The following is a 19,706-nucleotide window of genomic DNA, read 5'->3' as shown; positions in this document are numbered from 1 at the left end:
TGAACAGAGAGTGCGTGTGGCTTACGATACAATTAGCGTTATTACAAAACGCTGAATTTGCACCGTTGTAAGCAGTCGAAGAAGATATCACCGCCGTGATCATTGAAATACGCACAGAGGTTAATGTCCAACGCAGTGTGTTAGTGAGTGTGAGTGCTAAAGCCAACGCACATTAAGCGACGCCAAAAAGTGCGTGCATTCTAACGCGTACGTAAAAAGATTGTCAAGGGTGTACAACTCAATTTGTATTTGAGCGTATTAATTGCTTAAAAAACAAACCAATCGGAATGCCGCCAACCAGTGACAAAAGAGTGAAGATTATTAACTTGAAGAAGGTGGAAATCATGAATACCCTTCAAGATTTCGAGGAGTTCGTGAAGGGGTTCGACGCCGATATTGATGCGTTACAGACCGTTCAGAACAGCTGGAGGAACTCGTGAGTGAGTTCAACGCACTGCGTAAAGAGTTCAACGAAACAGTGGACGATGCGGATGCATTCGATGCGATGCAAAGGGATCGACGAGAGTTCAACAAAAGGTATCACGAGATAAGAGCCTTTTTCTTAAAGGCTAATACGAAGTCAGGGCCTTCGTGTCTATTTAACAGCACACAGGCAAACACAACCTTCAGTGCAGGAACACAGCCGCATCTTCGCCTGCCAAAGGTTGATCTCCCGAGTTTCGACGGTGAGATAACAAAATGGTTGACCTTTAAGGATCGATTTTCATCGATGGTGCATGATTCGACAGACATGCCAGAAGTGTTAAAAATACAATATCTGCTCTCTGCACTAAAAGGTGATGTGGCTCGTCAATTTGAGCATGTTCAAATAACATCGGACAATTACAGTGTGACATGGGAAGCATTGTTGAAACGATTTGACAATACGAAGGTGTTAAAAAGGGAATATTTCAAAGCGTTCTTTTCATTGGAGAAAATGAGCAATGATTCCACGGAATAATTAGCACGAGTCGTGAACGAAGCGTGTAGATTAGTCAGGGGATTAGAGCGGTTGAATGAACCTGTTCATACATGGGACACGCCATTATCAAACCTACTATTCTACGAATTGGACAAGAAAACTTTAATGGCGTGGGAACAGCATTCGGTGGATGATAAAACAGACGATTACAAGTGTTTAATATCGTTTCTTGAACAAAGAGTGAATATATTAAAGAGTTCGGCCCAGAATGTGACAAACAATATCCAAACCAATTCCGTCTTGGTGACCGGCAAACATGGAAAACGAGATGGCCGGTATGTTGCGTTACCTGTGCAACAAGCGAACATTATGAAACATGGCGTTGCGAAATGTCCTATGTGCAGCGAACAACATCATATACAAGTGTGTGAACAATTCGTGAAATTGTGTCCGATAAATCGCGAAGAAGTTGTGCGGAAATTTGGCTTGTGTTTCAATTGCCTGCGGAAGGGACACTCATCGCGTGATTGTAGGTCGTCTTTCGTGTGCCAGCAATGCAAACGAAAACATCACACAAAATTATGCAAAATGAATAAAAATTCAGAAACTGAAATACCTTCGACATCTAAATTAGCGGCTATTGCTCAAGATACGGAGTCTAAGGAAACGGTGATCCTTTCAACAGCACAAGTGATTATTTTAGACCTAAACAATCGACCACATAAAGTGAGAGCGTTGCTCGATAACGGTTCGCAATTAAACTTTATTACGGAAAGTTTGGCACAGGCACTAAGATTGAGAAGAGCGAGATCAAACGAACAAATTGCTGGAGTTGGAGGAATGGTAATGAAGGTAGCAGGGTCGGTTGTTGGTACGATCGAGTCGCTGGTCACAGAATACTCAGCATGTTTAGAGTTTTTGGTGTTGCCAAAAATTACGTCGGATCTCCCGTCTCAAACGATTAATGTGACTGGATGGAACATTCCTAAAGATGTTCAATTGGCGGTATTGAACCCGAGTTTCTACGAACGAAATCCGATTGATATGTTGATCGGAGCTGAAACGTTTGTTGAGTTGATAAAGGCAAACCCGCTTAAGTTAAATCCTGGACTTCCAACATTGCTAGAGAGTGAACTGGGTTGGATAGTTGGATAGTGGTGCATACAATCAACAAAATGGTGGACAATCCATGGCATGCACAGTGATTAGTCAAAACGATCAAGACGACATAAAGTCATTAATGCAGGCCTTTTTCAACATTGAGGAAGTGCAGGAACAATGTTTATGGAGTGTTGAGGAAGAAGAGTGTGAAGAACATTACAAAACCACTACAACGCGTGAAACCGACGGAAGGTACAATGTGCGACTACCATTCAAGTCAGGGAAAGAATTGGGAGAATCCGCGGAGATAGCGACACGTAGATTAAAAGGACTTGAACGGAGGTTCGAGAGAGAGCCACAGATGAAGGAACAGTATCAGATGTTCATGAGCGAATACATTCGATTGGGGCACATGAGTGTCAAGGACAATGTGAACTCTAATGAAGGCTATTATATGCCGCATCACGCGGTTTTCAAGAAAGACAGTAGCACGACAAAATGTCGCGTAGTGTTTGACGCGTCGTGCAAAACATCTAATGGTCGTTCTCTAAACGACATTCTAAAGGTAGGTCCTACAGTGCAACAGGACTCTACACACATCCTTTTAAGATGGCGACGTAAAGCCATAGCGGTAGTGGGCGACGTAGAGAAGATGTATCGCCAAGTAGTGATTCATAAAGATGATCGAAAGTTTCAACGTATCCTTTGGAGAGAACATTCAAACGAGCCTATCAAAACGTATGAACTTAACACCGTAACTTATGGAACCGCGTCTGCACCGTTCTTAGCGATACGTACGTTGAATCAAACGCTAGAAGATCATAAAGACAATTATCCGTTAGCAGCATCGCGAGTGAACGATTTCTATGTGGATGATTTCATTTCTGGCGCAGATACAGAAATTGAAGCGAGGCAACTGTGTGAAGAAACCAAAGCCGCTTTAGCTAAAGGTGGATTTCCATTGCGAAAATGGGGCTCAAATCGTCCACATATTCTTCCTAACGAGTTTGACAGTGTTCAACATACCATTGCGTTAAGCTCAAAGGAAGATTCGTTATCGACGCTAGGTCTTGTGTGGAATCCACTCGCCGATACATTAAGCATAAAAATATCAGCATCGGAAAGTAATCAGCCATGTACCAAACGAACGGTACTCCGTACGATCGCCAAAATCTATGATCCATTGGGGATCGTAGATACAGTGAAGGCTAAAGCGAAGCAATTTATGCAACGTGTATGGACATTAAAAGGGGTAAACGGAAACACAAGTGGTTGGGATGATGAAATTCCACAAAAAATGAGACACGAATGGGTAGAATTTGAGAGACAATTGGTGCTTTTACAAGAAGTACAAATTCCGAGACATGTTTCAGTAGAAGACGCAAAAGTTATTCAAATCCACGGATTTTGTGATGCGTCTGAAGGCGGTTATGGTGCGTGTGTGTACGTGAGAAGCTCAAATGAAATAAAAACAATCTCGCGTCTATATGTGTCCAAATTCAAAGTGACTCCATTAGCCACGAAACATTCGATAGCACGATTAGAGCTATGCGCAGCTCATTTACTGAGCAAACTATTAACTAAGATTCGGAAGGCTACAGGGGAGACTTTTCCGACATTCTGTTGGACGGACTCTAGCACAGTTATTCATTGGTTAAATTCTACACCTAGTCGTTGGAAGACGTTCGTTGCCAACCGTGTATCACAAATACAAATGGCAACTAAAGAGTGTGAATGGAGGCATGTGCCCGGTATTCAAAACCCAGCAGATGCAGTATCGCGAGGAAGAAATCCTGGTGAAGTCAGCGAAGATAAGCTATGGTGGCATGGGCCAGATTGGCTTATAAAGGACGAACAGTATTGGCCAAATACCTTAGAGTCAGACAATAGGCATGAAACTTCGAAAGAAGAAAAATGTGTGCCTTCGGTTTTGACAAGTGTAGTAGAGGAACCTAGTCTTATAAACAAACTGTGCGAAAGAGTAAGTTCATTTACAAAACTGAAAAGAGTGGTGGCGTATTGTTTTCGGTTCATAGAAACTTTAAAGGGAACCAAACATCGCGTAGCTTACTTAGAGGTGTGTGAACTAAGACGAGCCGAAATAACTGCAATCCGTTTAGTGCAAAGGGAAGTCTACGCTAAAGAACTGGAATGCTTAAAACGCGGACAGCTTGTGATGCGAACGTCGTCACTAAAATTCATCAATCCAATAGTGGGTGAAGATGAAGTGTTACGTGTGGGAGGCCGTTTGTCAAATGCTGACATACCGGACGAGCGAAGACATCCTGTGATCATCCCTGGAAGGCATAGGTTGGCAGAGTTGATTGCCCACAAGTATCACAAAATACTCCACCATGCCAGTTTGCAGCTGATGCTAAGCACAATCCAGCAACGGTATTGGATCATGGGTGCGCGGAACGCAGTCAAACGCACAGTACACTCGTGTGTAAGGTGTACCAGATGCAGACCTTCTTTGGTGCGGCAGCCAATGGCCGATCTCCCGCAGCAACGTGTACGACAAGCGAGACCATTTTCAATCAGCGGTGTGGATTATGCTGGACCGATTTACACAAAGGGATCACATCGCCGTGCAGTGCCTGCTAAGTGTTACATTGCAATATTCATTTGTTTTGTAACAAAAGCTGTACACATTGAACTAGTTTCTAATTTGTCCTCTTATGCATTTTTAGCCGCACTGCGTCGATTTGTCGCCAGACGAGGAAAGGTTGCGGAGTTGCATTCGGATAATGGTACCAATTTCAGAGGAGCGAATAACAACCTGCGTGATCTGTACAAGCTACTAAACTCCAAAGAACACCAAGAAGCGATAATCGGATGGTGCTCTGAGCAAGAAATTCGTTGGAAGTTTACACCACCGGCTGCACCACACTTCGGAGGCCTTTGGGAGGCAGCGGTCAAATCAATGAAATTTCATTTGAAACGTGTGCTAGGTACAGGGCAACTAACATACGAAGATTTAACAACACTCTTAACCGAAATAGAAGCTTGCTTAAATTCGCGTCCAATAACAGCCATTACAGAAGATCCATACGATATGGAAGCGCTTACACCAGGGCATTTTCTTGTTGGAAATAGTTTACAAACGGTACCAGCAATAGATATATCAGAGATACCAACAAATAGGCTCAATCATTGGAGGATAGTTCAACGACATATGCAACATATTTGGCAACGGTGGCACCGTGAATACCTGCAAACTTTGCAAAAACGTGCAAAATGGAACAAGAACACATGTACAATTGTCCCAGGAAAATTAGTAGTATTACAAGAAGACAATGTGGCAGTATGTAAATGGCCGTTAGCAAGAATTACAGAAATACATCCAGGAAAGGACGGCGTAACGAGAGTAGTCACGGTGAAATGTTCGAACGGAAAGGAGATTCGTAGGCCAGTGCATAGAATAGCTCCTTTACCAATTGAAGAGAATTAATGATTGAAAACGAAATGAATTATTAGTAAATTAAAGCAGTTAATTAAAAACATTCGTTTTTGGTGACCGGAATGTTTGGGACCTAAAGGGTTGATTTGAATTAGTTCAGGAATTATACACACATTTAGGAATTCAGGAATTACACATACTTAGGAATTCAGGAATTATACATAAAGCTAGGACGTAGTATTAGTAATATGACTGTCAGAAGATGACGATAAAATAAAAAAGGATTAGTAGCAATCTAAAGGTCGACTCAGCATCATCCCATTCCGTCATTATCACAAGCGCACAAGAGCTACCGATCACTTTATGTGGGTCATTATAAATTTGGGTTGCATACTTGTGTTGTCTATTTCTTAAATACCGATCCCAAAGTCTGATTTCTGTAATAGCTGTTACTTTAATACTAGCTGTCTAGCAGATTAGATATTATCTGCTACACTATCAGGGCTATTATGAAACGCAAACGGAAATTTCACAAACGGAAAGTCACAATTCAAACGGAAAGCAAACTTGCATTATGGTTGCTCGTTGGAGTCGATGAAAGCTTCATCGACTTTTTTCTTGGATCAATCAATCTGTCAAGATGAAAACCATAAACAAAATTCAAAATAGCAGTTCGTCGAGAGAAGCAACTGTATGATTTTTTAACAAAATTTGAGTTTTGAAGTCGCAAATCTCATCCCCACTGTAGTATGTCGTGTTAATAATGAGTTACAAAAGAACTGGACACCTCCGTATTCACTTTTTTATAATCAATTCTCAAGAAAATTGTACTTTCCGTTGCTTTCGGCTGACGGAAAATTTTCTCTCTAACGGGGTTTCCGTTTGGCACAAGTAATGCAAATTTTTTACTTTCCGTTTGTCATCAAGTTATCATTGATTTTTGAAACGTCTGAATGTGCCAAACGGAGAGCCAAACGGAAAGTCATAATACGAAAGGCAACTTTGTGTGACGTTTGAAAAGATGTTTGCGTTTCATAATAGCCCTGTATATCCGATATGGAAATTGTCGTATATACTCCGCCCAGGTGGATAAAATCGCAGGATGAACAATTAAAAATAATCGCAGATTATCATGTATATCCCTTCGGGAGGACACATAGGCCAATAGCAAATGAGAAGAAAAATACAACTGGAAACATTTTAAGACGCAAATCTATATCTATCTCCTATATTAAACGTTTGTTCAAACGTCAAAAAACGTCACGCTCCGCGTTACGCTCGCTCCATCTCGCTTCTCCGCTCACCCATTGCCGCATAGCACTAGCACGCTTCTTCTTCACGCCCATTTCGTATCCGCCCATCCGCCGTCACCTATCCGCCCGAGCACACGAGCTGCTTTTGTTTTTGTAGTTTTGTTGTTTTGTTTATCATCTCAATTAATATTATTATTATTATTATTATTATCTTATCATCACTGATGATGATGATGATGATCATGGTGATGATGTTGATAGTGGCATTTTCTTTTCACAGTGCGTAATATTACAATTTCAATCAACAACACTAAACATCAGTTACACACACACACACACATCATCGCCGGAGACTTTAACGCATGGGCCGTTGAATGGGGGAGCATTCGCACGAACAACAGGGGAGAAGCGATACTGGAGAGTTTCGCCCGGCTGAACGTTGTCCTGGGAAACGTTGGCTCCACTCCTACATTCAGCAGGAACGACAGGACGTCGATTATCGACATTACGTTCTGTAGTCCCGTCCTGGCGCAACACCTAAACTGGCGAGTGAGCGATGCGTATACCCTGAGCGATCATCGAGTTGTCCGGTATAGCATCGGGAAAAAGCGCATAACACTGCAGGTTCCGTCAAACAATATGCGAGGCTGGAAAACCCGGATGTTCAACAAAGAACTTTTCTTGGAAGCGCTTAACTTCGGCGATTTTGGAATAGTTCGAAATGCTCCAGATCTTGTAGCTGCTCTGTCCACGGCGTGTGATGCCACGATGCCCCGTAGAAAGCCACCCCGTCATTCCCGCACTCCTGCCTACTGGTGGGACTCTACCATCGCGAAGTTCCGGTCTGATTGCTTGGCAGCCCGCAGAAAAATGCAACGTGAGAGGTGTCCGAAACGAAAACTGCAGCTGAGAGACGCCTACGTTACGGCTAGGTCGGTCTTAAAGAGAGAGATTAAGTCGAGCAAACGGCGTTACTTTCTTCAATTATGCGCAGCAGTCGCTCGGAAGCCATGGGGTTCTGCTTTCAAGGAGCTGATGGGGAAAGGCAGAACACATGAACCCGTCGAGCGTTGCCCTGTTGTGCTTAAAAGCATCATCGAAAGATTGTTCCCGACGCACAACCCTCCGGTACTAAACCCAGCGTTCACAGTCCCGGAGTCCGAACCTGAGCCGATTACAGTCGACGAGATCCTCAGGATCCTCAAACCAGGAAAAGCACCCGGGCCGGATGGACTTCCTAACGAGGCAGTCATGGTGGCCATGAAAGCGTATCCGGCAGTGTTCCAAACCGTGCTGCAGACCACTCTCCTGTCTGGGCAGTTCCCGTCGTTGTGGAAGAAGCAAAAGCTGGTTCTAATACCAAAGCCGGGCAAGCCACCGGGTGACCCGTCAGCCTTCAGGCCGTTGGGTCTCATCGACACCATGGCTAAGGTTCAGGAGATGACGCTTCTGGATCGTTTGGTTCAATACACGGAAGGCGAACACGGACTTTCTGAGCGCCAGTTCGGTTTTCGGAAGAAGCGCTCAACGGTTGACGCAGTACTGGCGGTGCTCGAGAAAGGCAACGCAGCGTTTCGTCGGAAAAGGTGTGGTGCTCGCTACTGTGCAGTCGTCACTATAGACGTCAAAAACGCATTCAACAGCGCTAGTTGGGAGGCGATAGCAGTTGCGTTGGAGAACATGAGGGTTCCCCCGTATTTGTGCAGGGTGCTGAGGAGCTACCTCCACGGCCGCGTTTTGCAGTACGAAACAGGCGAGGGGGTTAAAACGTCCACCATTACAGCCGGAGTTCCACAGGGATCAGTTCTTGGTCCCACCCTGTGGAACGTCATGTATAACGGAGTACTAACCCTCGCTCTTCCTCCAAAAACTGAGCTCACCGGCTTTGCAGACGACATTGCGTTAACAGTCACCGGCGAATCCATCGAGGAGGTTGAGATGTTAGCCACGGATGCTGTCGGTAGAATCGATGAATGGATGAAAGCAGCCTGCTTAGAAATTGCGCACGCGAAAACAGAGTTCATACTCATCAGCAGCCATAAGGAAGTGCAGAAGGCATCGATACTGGTGGGCTCAGAGCACATTGAGTCCGTCAGGAATCTCAAATACCTTGGGATTCGAATCGATGACCGGCTGAAATTCAAGCACCATCTAGATGATGCATGCAATAAAGCCATGAAGACCGCAAATGCATTGGCATCATTCATGCCAAACATAGGTGGACCCAGCAGCAGCATACGACGTCTTCACGCAAGCGTTGCCATATCCGTTATAAGATATGGTGTGCCAGTCTGGGCGCATATTCTGTCGGAAAAGCAGCACCAGAATACTGTACGTAGAGTACATCGGCGATTGGCCATGCGTGTTGCTAGTGCTTACCGTACCATCTCGTACGATGCGGTTTGCGTGATATCGGGTATGATGCCCCTATGCATCATTCTTGAGGAGGACTTGGAGAATTTCCGGACGGCACGTGCGGGGGAACCTCTCACTGCAGCTGTGAAGAAACGCATCAGGGCAGAGACGACGCAGAAATGGCAGAGCAGCTGGTCAAGTTCAACAACAGGCAGATGGACCTATTCGCTGATTCCCGATGTTGCGGCATGGGTTGGAAGGACGCATGGTGACGTAGACTTCTTCGTCACGCAGATTCTTTCCGGCCATGGCTGCTTCCGGAGCTACTTGCATAGGTTTACGCACGCGTCTTCGCCGCGGTGCCCAGCTTGTCCGGACGCCGACGAGACGGCAGAACATGTCATGTTCGGCTGTCCAAGGTTCATCGCCGAACGTCAGCAGCTGAACGACATGTGCGATACGGAGGTTGGGCACTCAAACTTGGTGCAGCTGATGCTCCAGAACAGCAATATGTGGGAGGCTGCGTCGACGATGATGCGCCAGGTCGTTACAAAGCTGCAGCGGTGGTGGAGAGAAGACCAGATGCATGGTCTTGCCTGAGTGTTTAGTGTGAAGTGTTGTGTTGTTTGTGTGTGCGTGTGTGACCGTCCAGTGTAAAACCTACATGTGCTCGAGAGTGTTATATGTTGCTAGTACGTACCAAGTAGACTAAGTGCACAGCACTGCCCCTCCCATGAAGTAATACCGCGAGGTGATTCCGTGGGAGGGTGCACAGGGTTCAAGGAGAGTTTTTTACTGGGTAAAAATCCCATGTCCCCCACTGTGGGTGTCTTTCGAAGATTTTAAACTCCTTGTAAAAAAAAAAAAAAAAAAACACACACACACACACACACACACACTCGCGCCTGCGCTACAATGCAGCGGTCTGGGCACATGTTCTGGTAGTAAAAGAGAACCAGCATATGGTAAACAGGGTGCATCGTCTGTTAGCAATGAGAGTGATCTGTGCGTATAGGACGATTTCATATCCGGCAGTTTGCGTGATCGCAGGTATGATGCCTATATGCACAGTCTTGGCGGAAGACTGCCTGTGTGATAGAGGTACGGGTGAATCAAGCGCCGGGTTGTCTAGATCCTCTGCTAAGGCCATCTCCATGAGGAAGTGGCAGTCCGATTGGGATAGCTCATCCAAGGGGCGATGGACCTACGCGCTGATACCGGATATTGCAGCATGGACGGGAAGAAAACACGGTGAAGTGTTTTCTTCGCGCTGCCCAGCGTGCCCTAATGACGAGGAAACAGCGGAACACGTGTTGTTCCACTGTCAAAGGTTCACAGAAGAGCGATGTGATCTCAACATAAAGTGCGGAGCAGCGATTAACAAATCAAATCTCGTTGGATTGATGTTAAAGAGTGCAGAGCAGTGGGTCGCCGTTGAGGTCGCCATGCGGTCAATGGCAACGAAGCTGCAGTACTGGTGGAAGGAGGACCAACGACTCGGACGATCCTGATCGTGTTAGTGTTCGTGTTAGTGTCGACTTTGAAAAACGTTTGCTGTGCCGTAGACAGTGTCCGCATCCCAGTGTTCACGTTAGTGTTATGTTGTGTCAAAATTAGTGCTCGTTTCATTAGTGTACCGTCAGTCGTAAGTACTCTATGTTCGTGAACTGTCCTTCTGTCTCGCGAATGTGGTCCATGGTGCAATAGCGTAGATGCGATGCTAATGCATAACCCTTCCTCACGAAGCATACCGAAAGGTGAACCCATGGGGAAGGGCATATGGCCCAAGGAGGGGGTTTACTGGGTAAAAATCCCATGTCAACACCCATGCGTTCATGCGGAGTCTTTCGAAGATTCCCCCTCCTTGTAAAACAAAAAAAAACAAAAAAAAAACACACACACACACACACACATGAATGGATCAAGCGAATGGCACGATACACGGTACATTTTGGACATTTTGGGTGCATCACGGACCGTGATTCAAGCCGTATTAAAACACATTGCACTGATGATGTTGAAGGTGAATGATATGCGATATATGCGAGCAACAATAAACCAATATTTTAATAAACCAACAACACTTACTTGCCGTATTCATTGTTACACAAGATGACGCAAAAACACGGACTGATTGAAACGAACCAGGATATATGATTGCACCTTTGGTAATGTGGTACTAGAATATTGCCAAACACAGAACCTCCCTCTTATATTATATTATTATATTATTATATTTATTATATTGATTGATTGCAATTTTCATTGCGACTATCAAACAATTTGTTGTGTTTCCGTTGCTCGAAATTTTTTCTTTGCAGTTTGCTAACTTTAAGATTGTTTTTTTAATCGCGCTCTAAGCTACTTTTAGGTTAGAAGATAGAAGATTTTCCTGTACAGCTTAGCTGATTATTATTTGCGTACGTTTAGTGTTAGTGCGTTTTTAGTAGGCTTGGGCAATTCGGTTCTTTCATATGAACGTGAACGAACCAGTTCTTTCATTTAGATGAACTGAACGTGAATCGTGGTTCTTCCGTTCACTTTAAATAGATTTGAAGCAACTGTATTAAAAAGACAAATAATGCATACGTTGTACAAAAATTGTGTTTAATTTAAAAAAGATAGCATTTAACAACTATTTTTTTTATATCAAAGGGTGTCATTCATTTACTTCCTGCAACTTTTTTTTATTATAATACTTTCAGGCAGTAAAAGCATTTCGCTCCCGATTCCGCCTGGGTAAAATGATCCCAAATAGGGCTGGTTGTGGTATTTATAGGCGCCATCAGATCTGAAAAATTGGTTTATTATATCCTTTGAACCTTTTCTATCATCCTATTTCAATAATATTACCTTTTAACGTATCGTAGCTATAATTTATTTCGTTTGTATCCAGAAATTCAACGCAGCTCAATGCACAGTTAACTGTTCACAGACTCAAAGCGAAGTGAAGTTCAATACAGGAAACATTTGACAAATTACCAATACGAACACCGTCTTACCAACATTCTTGATAGCAAGACTACAATACATTTAAAGATTTTTAATACTTTAAAAATAACCGTCAAAAATTCTAAATCAAAATTAGATATATAACCAATACGAACACCGTCTTACCAACATTCTTGATATCAAGGGTACAATACATTCAAAGTTCTAATATTTTTAAAATAACCGTCAAAAATACTAACTCAACCAACGAACGAATATACTTGTTTAAGTGTTTGAAATTGCACATATATGTAGTGTCATGTACCTGTCCTTGTTTCACAAATTGGGATATCTAGGACAATGCGAATGTAAGAAAGAAAGAGCATACAAGCTTCTCATTAGCAATGTATTTCTGTCTTTCTAGAGTTTCTTGTGATAGTGCAGTTCATTTTTTGTTGCGGTAGAAAGAACGTTCTGCGTATCTATGCATCTCGTTCTGAAAGTGTGACGGCGAGAAGAACGACCTACTAGTACTGGACGTTATTAAAAACGACGGGTAGGTCGTTCATTCGTGGAATGACCTACTGTGAACTGAAGAACTGGCGAGAAGAACGACCTACTAGTACTGGACGTTCTTAAATTCGACGGGTAGGTCGCTCATTCATTGAACGACCTACTTTGAACTGAAGAACTGGCGAGAAGAACGACCTACTAGTACTGGACGTTCTTAAATTCGACGGGTAGGTCGCTCATTCGTTGAACGACCTACTGTGAACTGAAGAACTGTTGTACCTTGATCAAATGAACGTAGGTCGTTCGTTCTTTGCAATGAACTGAACGAACCGTACGATTCTGATTCTTTAAGCACACCTCTAGTTTTTAGTGCGTTTAGTCTTAAGCTTAGTCGTGTGTTGGTAGTTTACCTTTTGCGTCGTTTAACGTGCGTTTTGTTAAAAAGTTTAGCTAAGTGCGACAGTGCGTTGTTAGTGCACCTGGTGCACCATTCTAGGCACCTAGGTTCCGATAGAGTGCGTTTTGTTTCCTTTTTTTCGTAATATTAGCTGAGGGCGTCTTGCGTTTGCGTTCTAACATTAGCTACAGGTTAGTTAGTTTTTCTTTCGCTGTGTTTAGTGTGTGTGTTAGTGCGAAGATCCTTTAGATCATTACATTAGTTCCTTTATAAGTGCGTTCCTTTTTGTGTAAATCTCAGTGATATTAGTTAGGTAGGGTACAGATTTATTCTATTTATTAGTTCGTTTAAGTGCGTTTCATTTTTTGTTTGTGCGTTGAGCAGATAAGTTGTGTGTGGTCAGGTTTAGTTTTCTTTCAGGTGCGTTTAGTGTTCGTTCGTTGGTGGTACGCGTGTTCCTGGAATCCTGCAATCCCGTGTCCCCTGTTCCTGCGGTGTGTCTCTACATTTCTGTGTAGGCATCTATTGATGAATCCCACACTACATGGAAGTTAAGTTGGGAGCCCATGTGTCTTTCGAAGATTCCCCTCCCCGTCAACAAAAAAAAACACACACACACACCCACACACACACATCTAATTGGTTGCTTTATTTCTTCATTTCCACAGTTTTCCACATGATAGAAAAAAGGATATCGTTATCATCGTTAAATTCCATGGCTTGGGTCCCAACTTTTCATGTCTATTGCACTTCCTCACAATGAAACCTTTTGCATGGCGCTCTTCATTCTAAAGGTACCCGAGTTGGCATGCACCCTGGTATTTCAATGCATCCTGGAGTTTCCGTGCGTAGCCCTGTAATCTACCGGGCCCCGAGTTTAATCTAGTCGCTATATAAATTCTACTCGTGCAGTAACGCAGCGTTACTGCAGTGTTGGTATAGCTGTTTTTCTAAGCCATTGTAGTAAAACTTTAATTTGCCCTATATGAAAGCTTAATCAACCAACCCTGCACGTTCACTAGGATTGGTTTCGTTTTTTGATTGTTGTACAAATCTAAACCTACTTCGACTTATCGAAATGTGAATCGATACGGTCAAATGCTCAAAACAATGGTTTACGGTAGGACGATGCTAAATATTTCGTAGCAGCCTGGCTCAACAAATGGTACAAATGGTACGATTTCCAGAGTGTGTCGGCCAAGTGAAAGTATTCAAGAACGCAAAATGAACCGCATTTTATCACCAGAATATTGAAGCAATTACACGAAGATTTGACATTTTTGAATTCCTGTACGCAGGGATGACTGTCTCGTTACGGCCAGTAATGGTAAGAAGATAGCCAGACAGTTATTGCCTTACCAAAGCCCAGTTTGGATAGTTTAGCTAACAAAAGCTCATGAGAAAGACTATCAAAAGGAAGGTAGGTGCAATACTCCGAATCCAGAGCCGTCCGGAGCCGTCGGAGCCGTCGGAGCCGCCGGAGCCGTCGGAGCCGCTAGTTTACAATAATATAACCTAGATTATTGCTCAATCAACAAATTTTATATAATCTGATAAAAATAACGAGTTGAAATGAAACATTTGCTTATTTAATTACTTCATAATAGAAAAAACCTTTTTTTTGAAAGGAAATAATCAAATATACTAAAATAATTAAAAAATAAAGAACATAAATAAATCCTTTGCGAAAACGTTTTCCATGCCTAAGTACTTAAAATATTTATTTTAATAAATGCCTTATACGAAATTCGATATTTCGTATAATGCATTTTTTACTCCCCTATATTTACTCGCCTGATGATACTTAAAATCTATTTGAAATATTATGAATATATTAATATATTATGTTATACTTATGAAGTAAGTAAGTAAGCAAATGTTTCATTTCAAAGCGTTATTTTTATCAGAATATATAAAATTTGCTGATAAAGCATTAATCTAGGTTATATCGTTGTTAACTAGCAGCTCCGACGACTCCAACGGCTCCGGGCGGCTCCGGACGGCTCCAGGTGGAATCGTGGTTTTAACCTAGTTGGAATCGGAGCTGGAGTTGCTATGCTCGGAGGCGGTTCGGAGCCGTGGGTGCGATTCCGAAAACCCATCACTAGAATGGACAGAAGATGATTCTACATCTACATATGTATATTCAGAGTATTTGCTACAGAATTGTACTTTTCGAGGAAAATACTGTTGGGAGGAAACATAATTGTTATACCGTCTTCGTTACGAGCGCGGATTTTACAGCTGGCTCATGAGGGTCATCATGAAACAACGGCTGCGAGCCAAAGTATGGTGGCCAAAATTAGACATGCAGGCGGAAAGTTTTGTTGGGAATTGTCGTGGATGTGTGTTAGTCTCCGCACCATCTGCTCCAGAACCAATGAAACGCAGAGAACTACCATCGGCACCTTGGAAACAATTCTTCTTCTTCTTGTCTGGCCTGTTCACGGTCGAGCACGTCGTGTAGACATGGCCTGGTCGCCAATCCGTTTCCAGGAAACTCGGTCCAGGGCTACAGTCCTCCATCAACGGCTGCATCCGATCTCCGACAGGTTTGACTCTACCTGATCCAGCCAACGAGCTCGCTGTGCTCCTCTCCGCCTCGTGCCGACCGGATCGCTGACGAGCACCTTCCTGATGGGGCATGAGTCCGGCATCCTCATCACGTGCCCCAGCCATCGTATCCTTCCGGCTTTGACCACCGTCAGGATATCTGCACCGCCAAATTTCGAGTTTCCAATCGTAGTCCTTGTTCAGTTGCGTGGGTTGGTATCCGTTATTCCGATTCGAAATGTCTTGGTTACTTTTCGTTGCAATTATATTGGAGGTGGCTTGCAAGGCCTCTCCCCCAATCCCCTGTCTCGTCGGAGGGCCTACGCAACCTAGCTGTTTAAAGTCCCGTAGGGTGCCAGGACAGAAGGGACATCCAGCCGCCCCTAACATGGAGAACGGACGCTGGCTGTCCCTGTCTCCGCTCAATTTAGCCATATACCCCATCTTCCCAAGAGGTTGGGTTTCCCCGTATACCCAAGCTCAGATATTTGGAGAGATATGTAACCATTCTGTACGACGGGGACGTATTGAATCGGAGTAGGGTATGGAGTGCCTATATTATCCTTCTAGAGGCTTCGGATCCATACCCGTATCAGTGCGGTATTGCTACATACACTGACAACAGAACACCTTGGCAACACCTAGCCATTGATTTCTTTGGACAATTAGCAACAGGTCACTCACTATTAGTAGTGGTTGATTACTTCAGTCGGTATATAGAGGTAGAAATAATGAAGAAGATAGATTCTAGTGAGACTATAAACCGACTAAACTCAATTTTTGCTCAATTTGGCCTACCGTTGTCTATTACTGCGGATAACGGGCCGCAATTTTCCAGTTTTGTACTGCCAACAATAAGATGCAAACGAATCCCCCTTAGTTATAGAAACCTTGGTATGTTTGTAGAGAACTGATAAACGATAGAACAATAAAGAGTTCAGTTGCTTGTGGATCACCGGGCTAATAAGACGTGCATTCTCAAGACACTACACAACTGTATTCATCGTCGTATAAAAAAACGAAGAAGTTTCCACAACATGTACCGAAAGTATTGTTTCCTCACTTCAATTCAAAGTGGAGTGAAGTGGAGCAGAGTGAAGGGAAAAAACTAACACAACGCATTAACCCTATTATCAATGACCGCCTGCCTGGGTAAGTTTTGTATTTTTATTTCTTAATATCTGTTTTATGGGAAAGTCACACAGACTTGAAATTTTTAAAATGCATAAAAAAATGTTTTTCACCATTATGAACAAAAAGAAATTTTTTAAAATTATTTTAAACATTTTTTAAATATTTTTTTTCGATTGATACTCCTTATATCTACAACCGCCTACCCGGGTAGGCCATACGTTTTGTATGAGAGTTTTCGTTTTTTCGGATTACAAAGCGTATATCTTTTGATCTGCTCTTCGTATTTGCATGAAACTTTCAAGAAAGATGTGTTTTTTTGTTGCCAAACTAATATTTTTTAGCAGAGGATTTTAAAAATTCTGGTTTCCTTTTGACTAGAATTGTTTCCATTTCATCCTGACCTTTATTGTTTATTCTGCGTTCTTAGTCTAGCGTTAACACCACATTATGGAGAGCTCAATTAGATTTGCGCATCTCTATGTCCCTTGGGTGCCATGTTGGGCTTGCAAATATTATTACAACAGATTTGTATTTCTTTTATACAGAAATGGCTGTCAGCCTTTCACATACAATTTGCCGGTTTTTCCCTCCGTTTTCCATGCCATTACATACGCCACCCCTGTAAAAAGCAGTCACTTTGCTAGTCGGGCAATTGTGTTCCCAGATAACCAAAAACCGATATCCGACCGTTCGAAGACCTATATAAGACGATCTGATATCGGTCTTAAAGCATCACTTACAGCAGTAATATTAAGACTTCGTGGATGACATAAAACGAGCCATAATTATATCAAATGCACCATAATAATGAAATATTTCGTTTGTGGTAGAAAAGCTTTTCGTTCGTCATTTTGAAATTTTTCATGAAATATTTCAGAACTAAAGCTTTTGAAATTCATTTTCATTTCTTTATTTCATTCGTTCAATGTTTATAAAAATAATGTAACTTCGAAGTAAACGCACACACACGGGTAAATACACACACAATTGCTTTGAAGACGACGCCGACTTGGTTCCTTGACACTGTTCACTATCCGGAACATTGATCCTCATATCTGCACAAAATGACGCTTCTTTTCTGAATGAAAAATCCATCGCCTGGTAGTGTTGTTTGTTATTTGTTATTTGTTTATTTGAATTGTCCGCCCTATAGGTTTAACAAAAAATTGACTTAAAAACTAAACTTAAACTAAAACTAAAAGCATAATTATAGCTAACTATAATGGGGAAGTGGAGAAGACGGAGGATAGGAAGGTTGTGATGTGCGGGAACGGAAGGAGGCCAAGGAGGAGTTGAAATTGAACAGATGGTACACGATGTTGAAGTGCCGAAGAGAGACAAGAAACAGATCATTTGAGCCATACGTAGTAAGTCTGGAAGAGTCCGAGAGGAATGGACGTGAGCGAAGAGCGCGGGAAGGGACATAGAGAGGGATGCGAGAAAGAAGGTATGGCACATCAGTGGCGCCTAGAAGCAGCCCGCCTATGAGAAATGCCTGGGCATGATCCCGTCGAGTCTCCAACGATTTCAGGCCAAGAATTTGGCATCGTGTTTCGTATGGAGGCATCTGCGTTTGGTTGGTATCCAGGAGGCGGCGAAAAACCATCCTCGTGAAATACTTTTGCGCCCGTTCGATTTTTGTAGTCCAAACAACAGACGCAGGACTCCAGACAACGCAAGCGTATTCCAAAGGACCACGGACTAGGCAACAAAAAAGTGCCTTAAGGCATGCCGGATCTTTTATGTCGATTGTAAGCCTACGGATAAGGCCCAGCACTTTGAAGGCTTTCGATACAATGGCATCGAGATGAGCGGTAAAAGTTAATTTATGGTCGAGGGTCACTCCCAAATCGAGGATTTCGTGGACACGACATAGCGGAGTTGAATTTAGGTGATAGTTATAAATAATAGGATGACGAGCACGAGAGAAGGAAATAATAGAACATTTACTGGGACATAACTCTAGGAAGTTGACGGAACACCAGTAGGAGAATACATCTATGTACGATTGAAGGGACGAACAGTCCTTCTGGTCATTTATCGATGCGTAGATTTTAATATCATCCGCATAGAGTAGATGTCCAGAAGGAGGAAGAATACACGTGACATCATTGACAAACAAAAGGAAGAGGAAAGGACTAAGGACTTGGGGACTCCCGACGTGCTCGCAATAGCCGATGACGTAGAATCGCAAATCTTGACAATGTAACGGCGACCTACTAGATAAGTTTTGAGCCATTGCATCCACTTCATTGAAAACCCCAGTTTTTCAAGTTTAGCCAATAGTAGGTAGTGCTGTACTCGGTCAAATGCCGGAGAAAAATCCGTGTACACTGCGTCGACCTGGAGTCCCTGATCCATACGGTCTATCGTAGATGACACAAACTGCCGTAAATTAGTGGTAGTTGATCGTCCTGGCATAAAGCCATGTTGGTTGGCACTAATCCACGATTTGCTTGAAAAGGACATGTATTCAAAAACTACAGATTCAAATACTTTCGAGCTCGCACACAGTTTTGCAATGCCCCTGTAATTGCTAACACATGAGCGATTGCCCTTTTTGAAGACCGGACATAGCCATGCAGTTTTCCAGGTGTCTGGAAAGACACCGGAGGATAGCGAAAGGTTGAACAAGTAGGTTAAAGGAGCAGCTAAGGCTGAACTGCAGTTTTTTAATATAGAGGCCGGTATCCCATCAGGGCCAGGGGAGAAGTAGGGTTTGAGTTTTGTCAGGGCACTAACGACTTGCGGAACACTAACGCTGATAGAGTCAATATTTAAAGTATGTTTAGGCATATTGGCCAGTTCAGGGATGAAACAATCGGAATCAGTAATAGTGTCGGCGAAAATGCTCGAGAAATGGCGAGCGAATAGTGAACAAATCTGTGGAGTAGTATCAGCGGACGATGAATTCAGGGTCATGTAAGAAGGCAAGGAGCTGCTTCCACGGCGTTCATTGACGAAATGCCAGAAGGAGCGGGGGTTGGAGTGAAACTGAACTTGAAGTCTACCAACGTACCTACGATAGCGTGCTCTGTTATAAATTCGGTAGGCAAAAAATGCGTATTTGTAAGCGCGTTTATAATACATAATCTGACCTATAACGGCGATATAGGCGAAAAAGGCGATTCTTGTCTCTCTTTAGCA

General features: G+C 43.1%; 3 protein-coding genes across 7 annotated transcripts in view; 2 read left to right on the top strand and 1 right to left on the bottom strand.

The window, feature by feature from the left end:
• LOC125767227 (uncharacterized) overlaps positions 1-19,706 on the bottom strand; it is a 133,898-nt gene that overhangs the window by 82,058 nt on the left and 32,134 nt on the right. The window lies entirely within an intron of this gene.
• LOC125767221 (uncharacterized) overlaps positions 1-19,706 on the top strand; it is an 82,365-nt gene that overhangs the window by 38,748 nt on the left and 23,911 nt on the right. The gene's annotated exons all lie outside the window — the stretch shown is intronic.
• On the top strand, positions 404-5,895 carry LOC125767217 (uncharacterized). Its single transcript, XM_049433568.1, has 2 exons — positions 404-1,345; positions 4,101-5,895. The coding sequence occupies exons 1-2, from the start codon at positions 1,088-1,090 to the stop codon at positions 5,472-5,474; spliced, it is 1,632 nt and encodes a 543-aa protein (XP_049289525.1). The 5' UTR covers positions 404-1,087; the 3' UTR covers positions 5,475-5,895.

The sequence above is a fragment of the Anopheles funestus genome, chromosome 3RL (assembly GCF_943734845.2).
Source record: "Anopheles funestus chromosome 3RL, idAnoFuneDA-416_04, whole genome shotgun sequence".
Classification (NCBI taxonomy): Eukaryota; Metazoa; Arthropoda; class Insecta; order Diptera; family Culicidae; genus Anopheles; species Anopheles funestus.
This window is presented reverse-complemented; position numbering and strand designations above follow the sequence as displayed.

What these genes read in the sequence shown, in the direction of transcription:
- LOC125767217 (XM_049433568.1), top strand. Translation starts at nt 1,088, where the DNA reads ATGGCGTGGGAACAGCATTCGGTGGATGATAAAACAGACGATTACAAG. An exon ending in GCGAACAACATCATATACAA is followed by an intron (nt 1,346 to 4,100) that starts GTGTGTGAACAA and finishes GCTTACTTAGAG; the next exon opens with GTGTGTGAACTAAGACGAGC.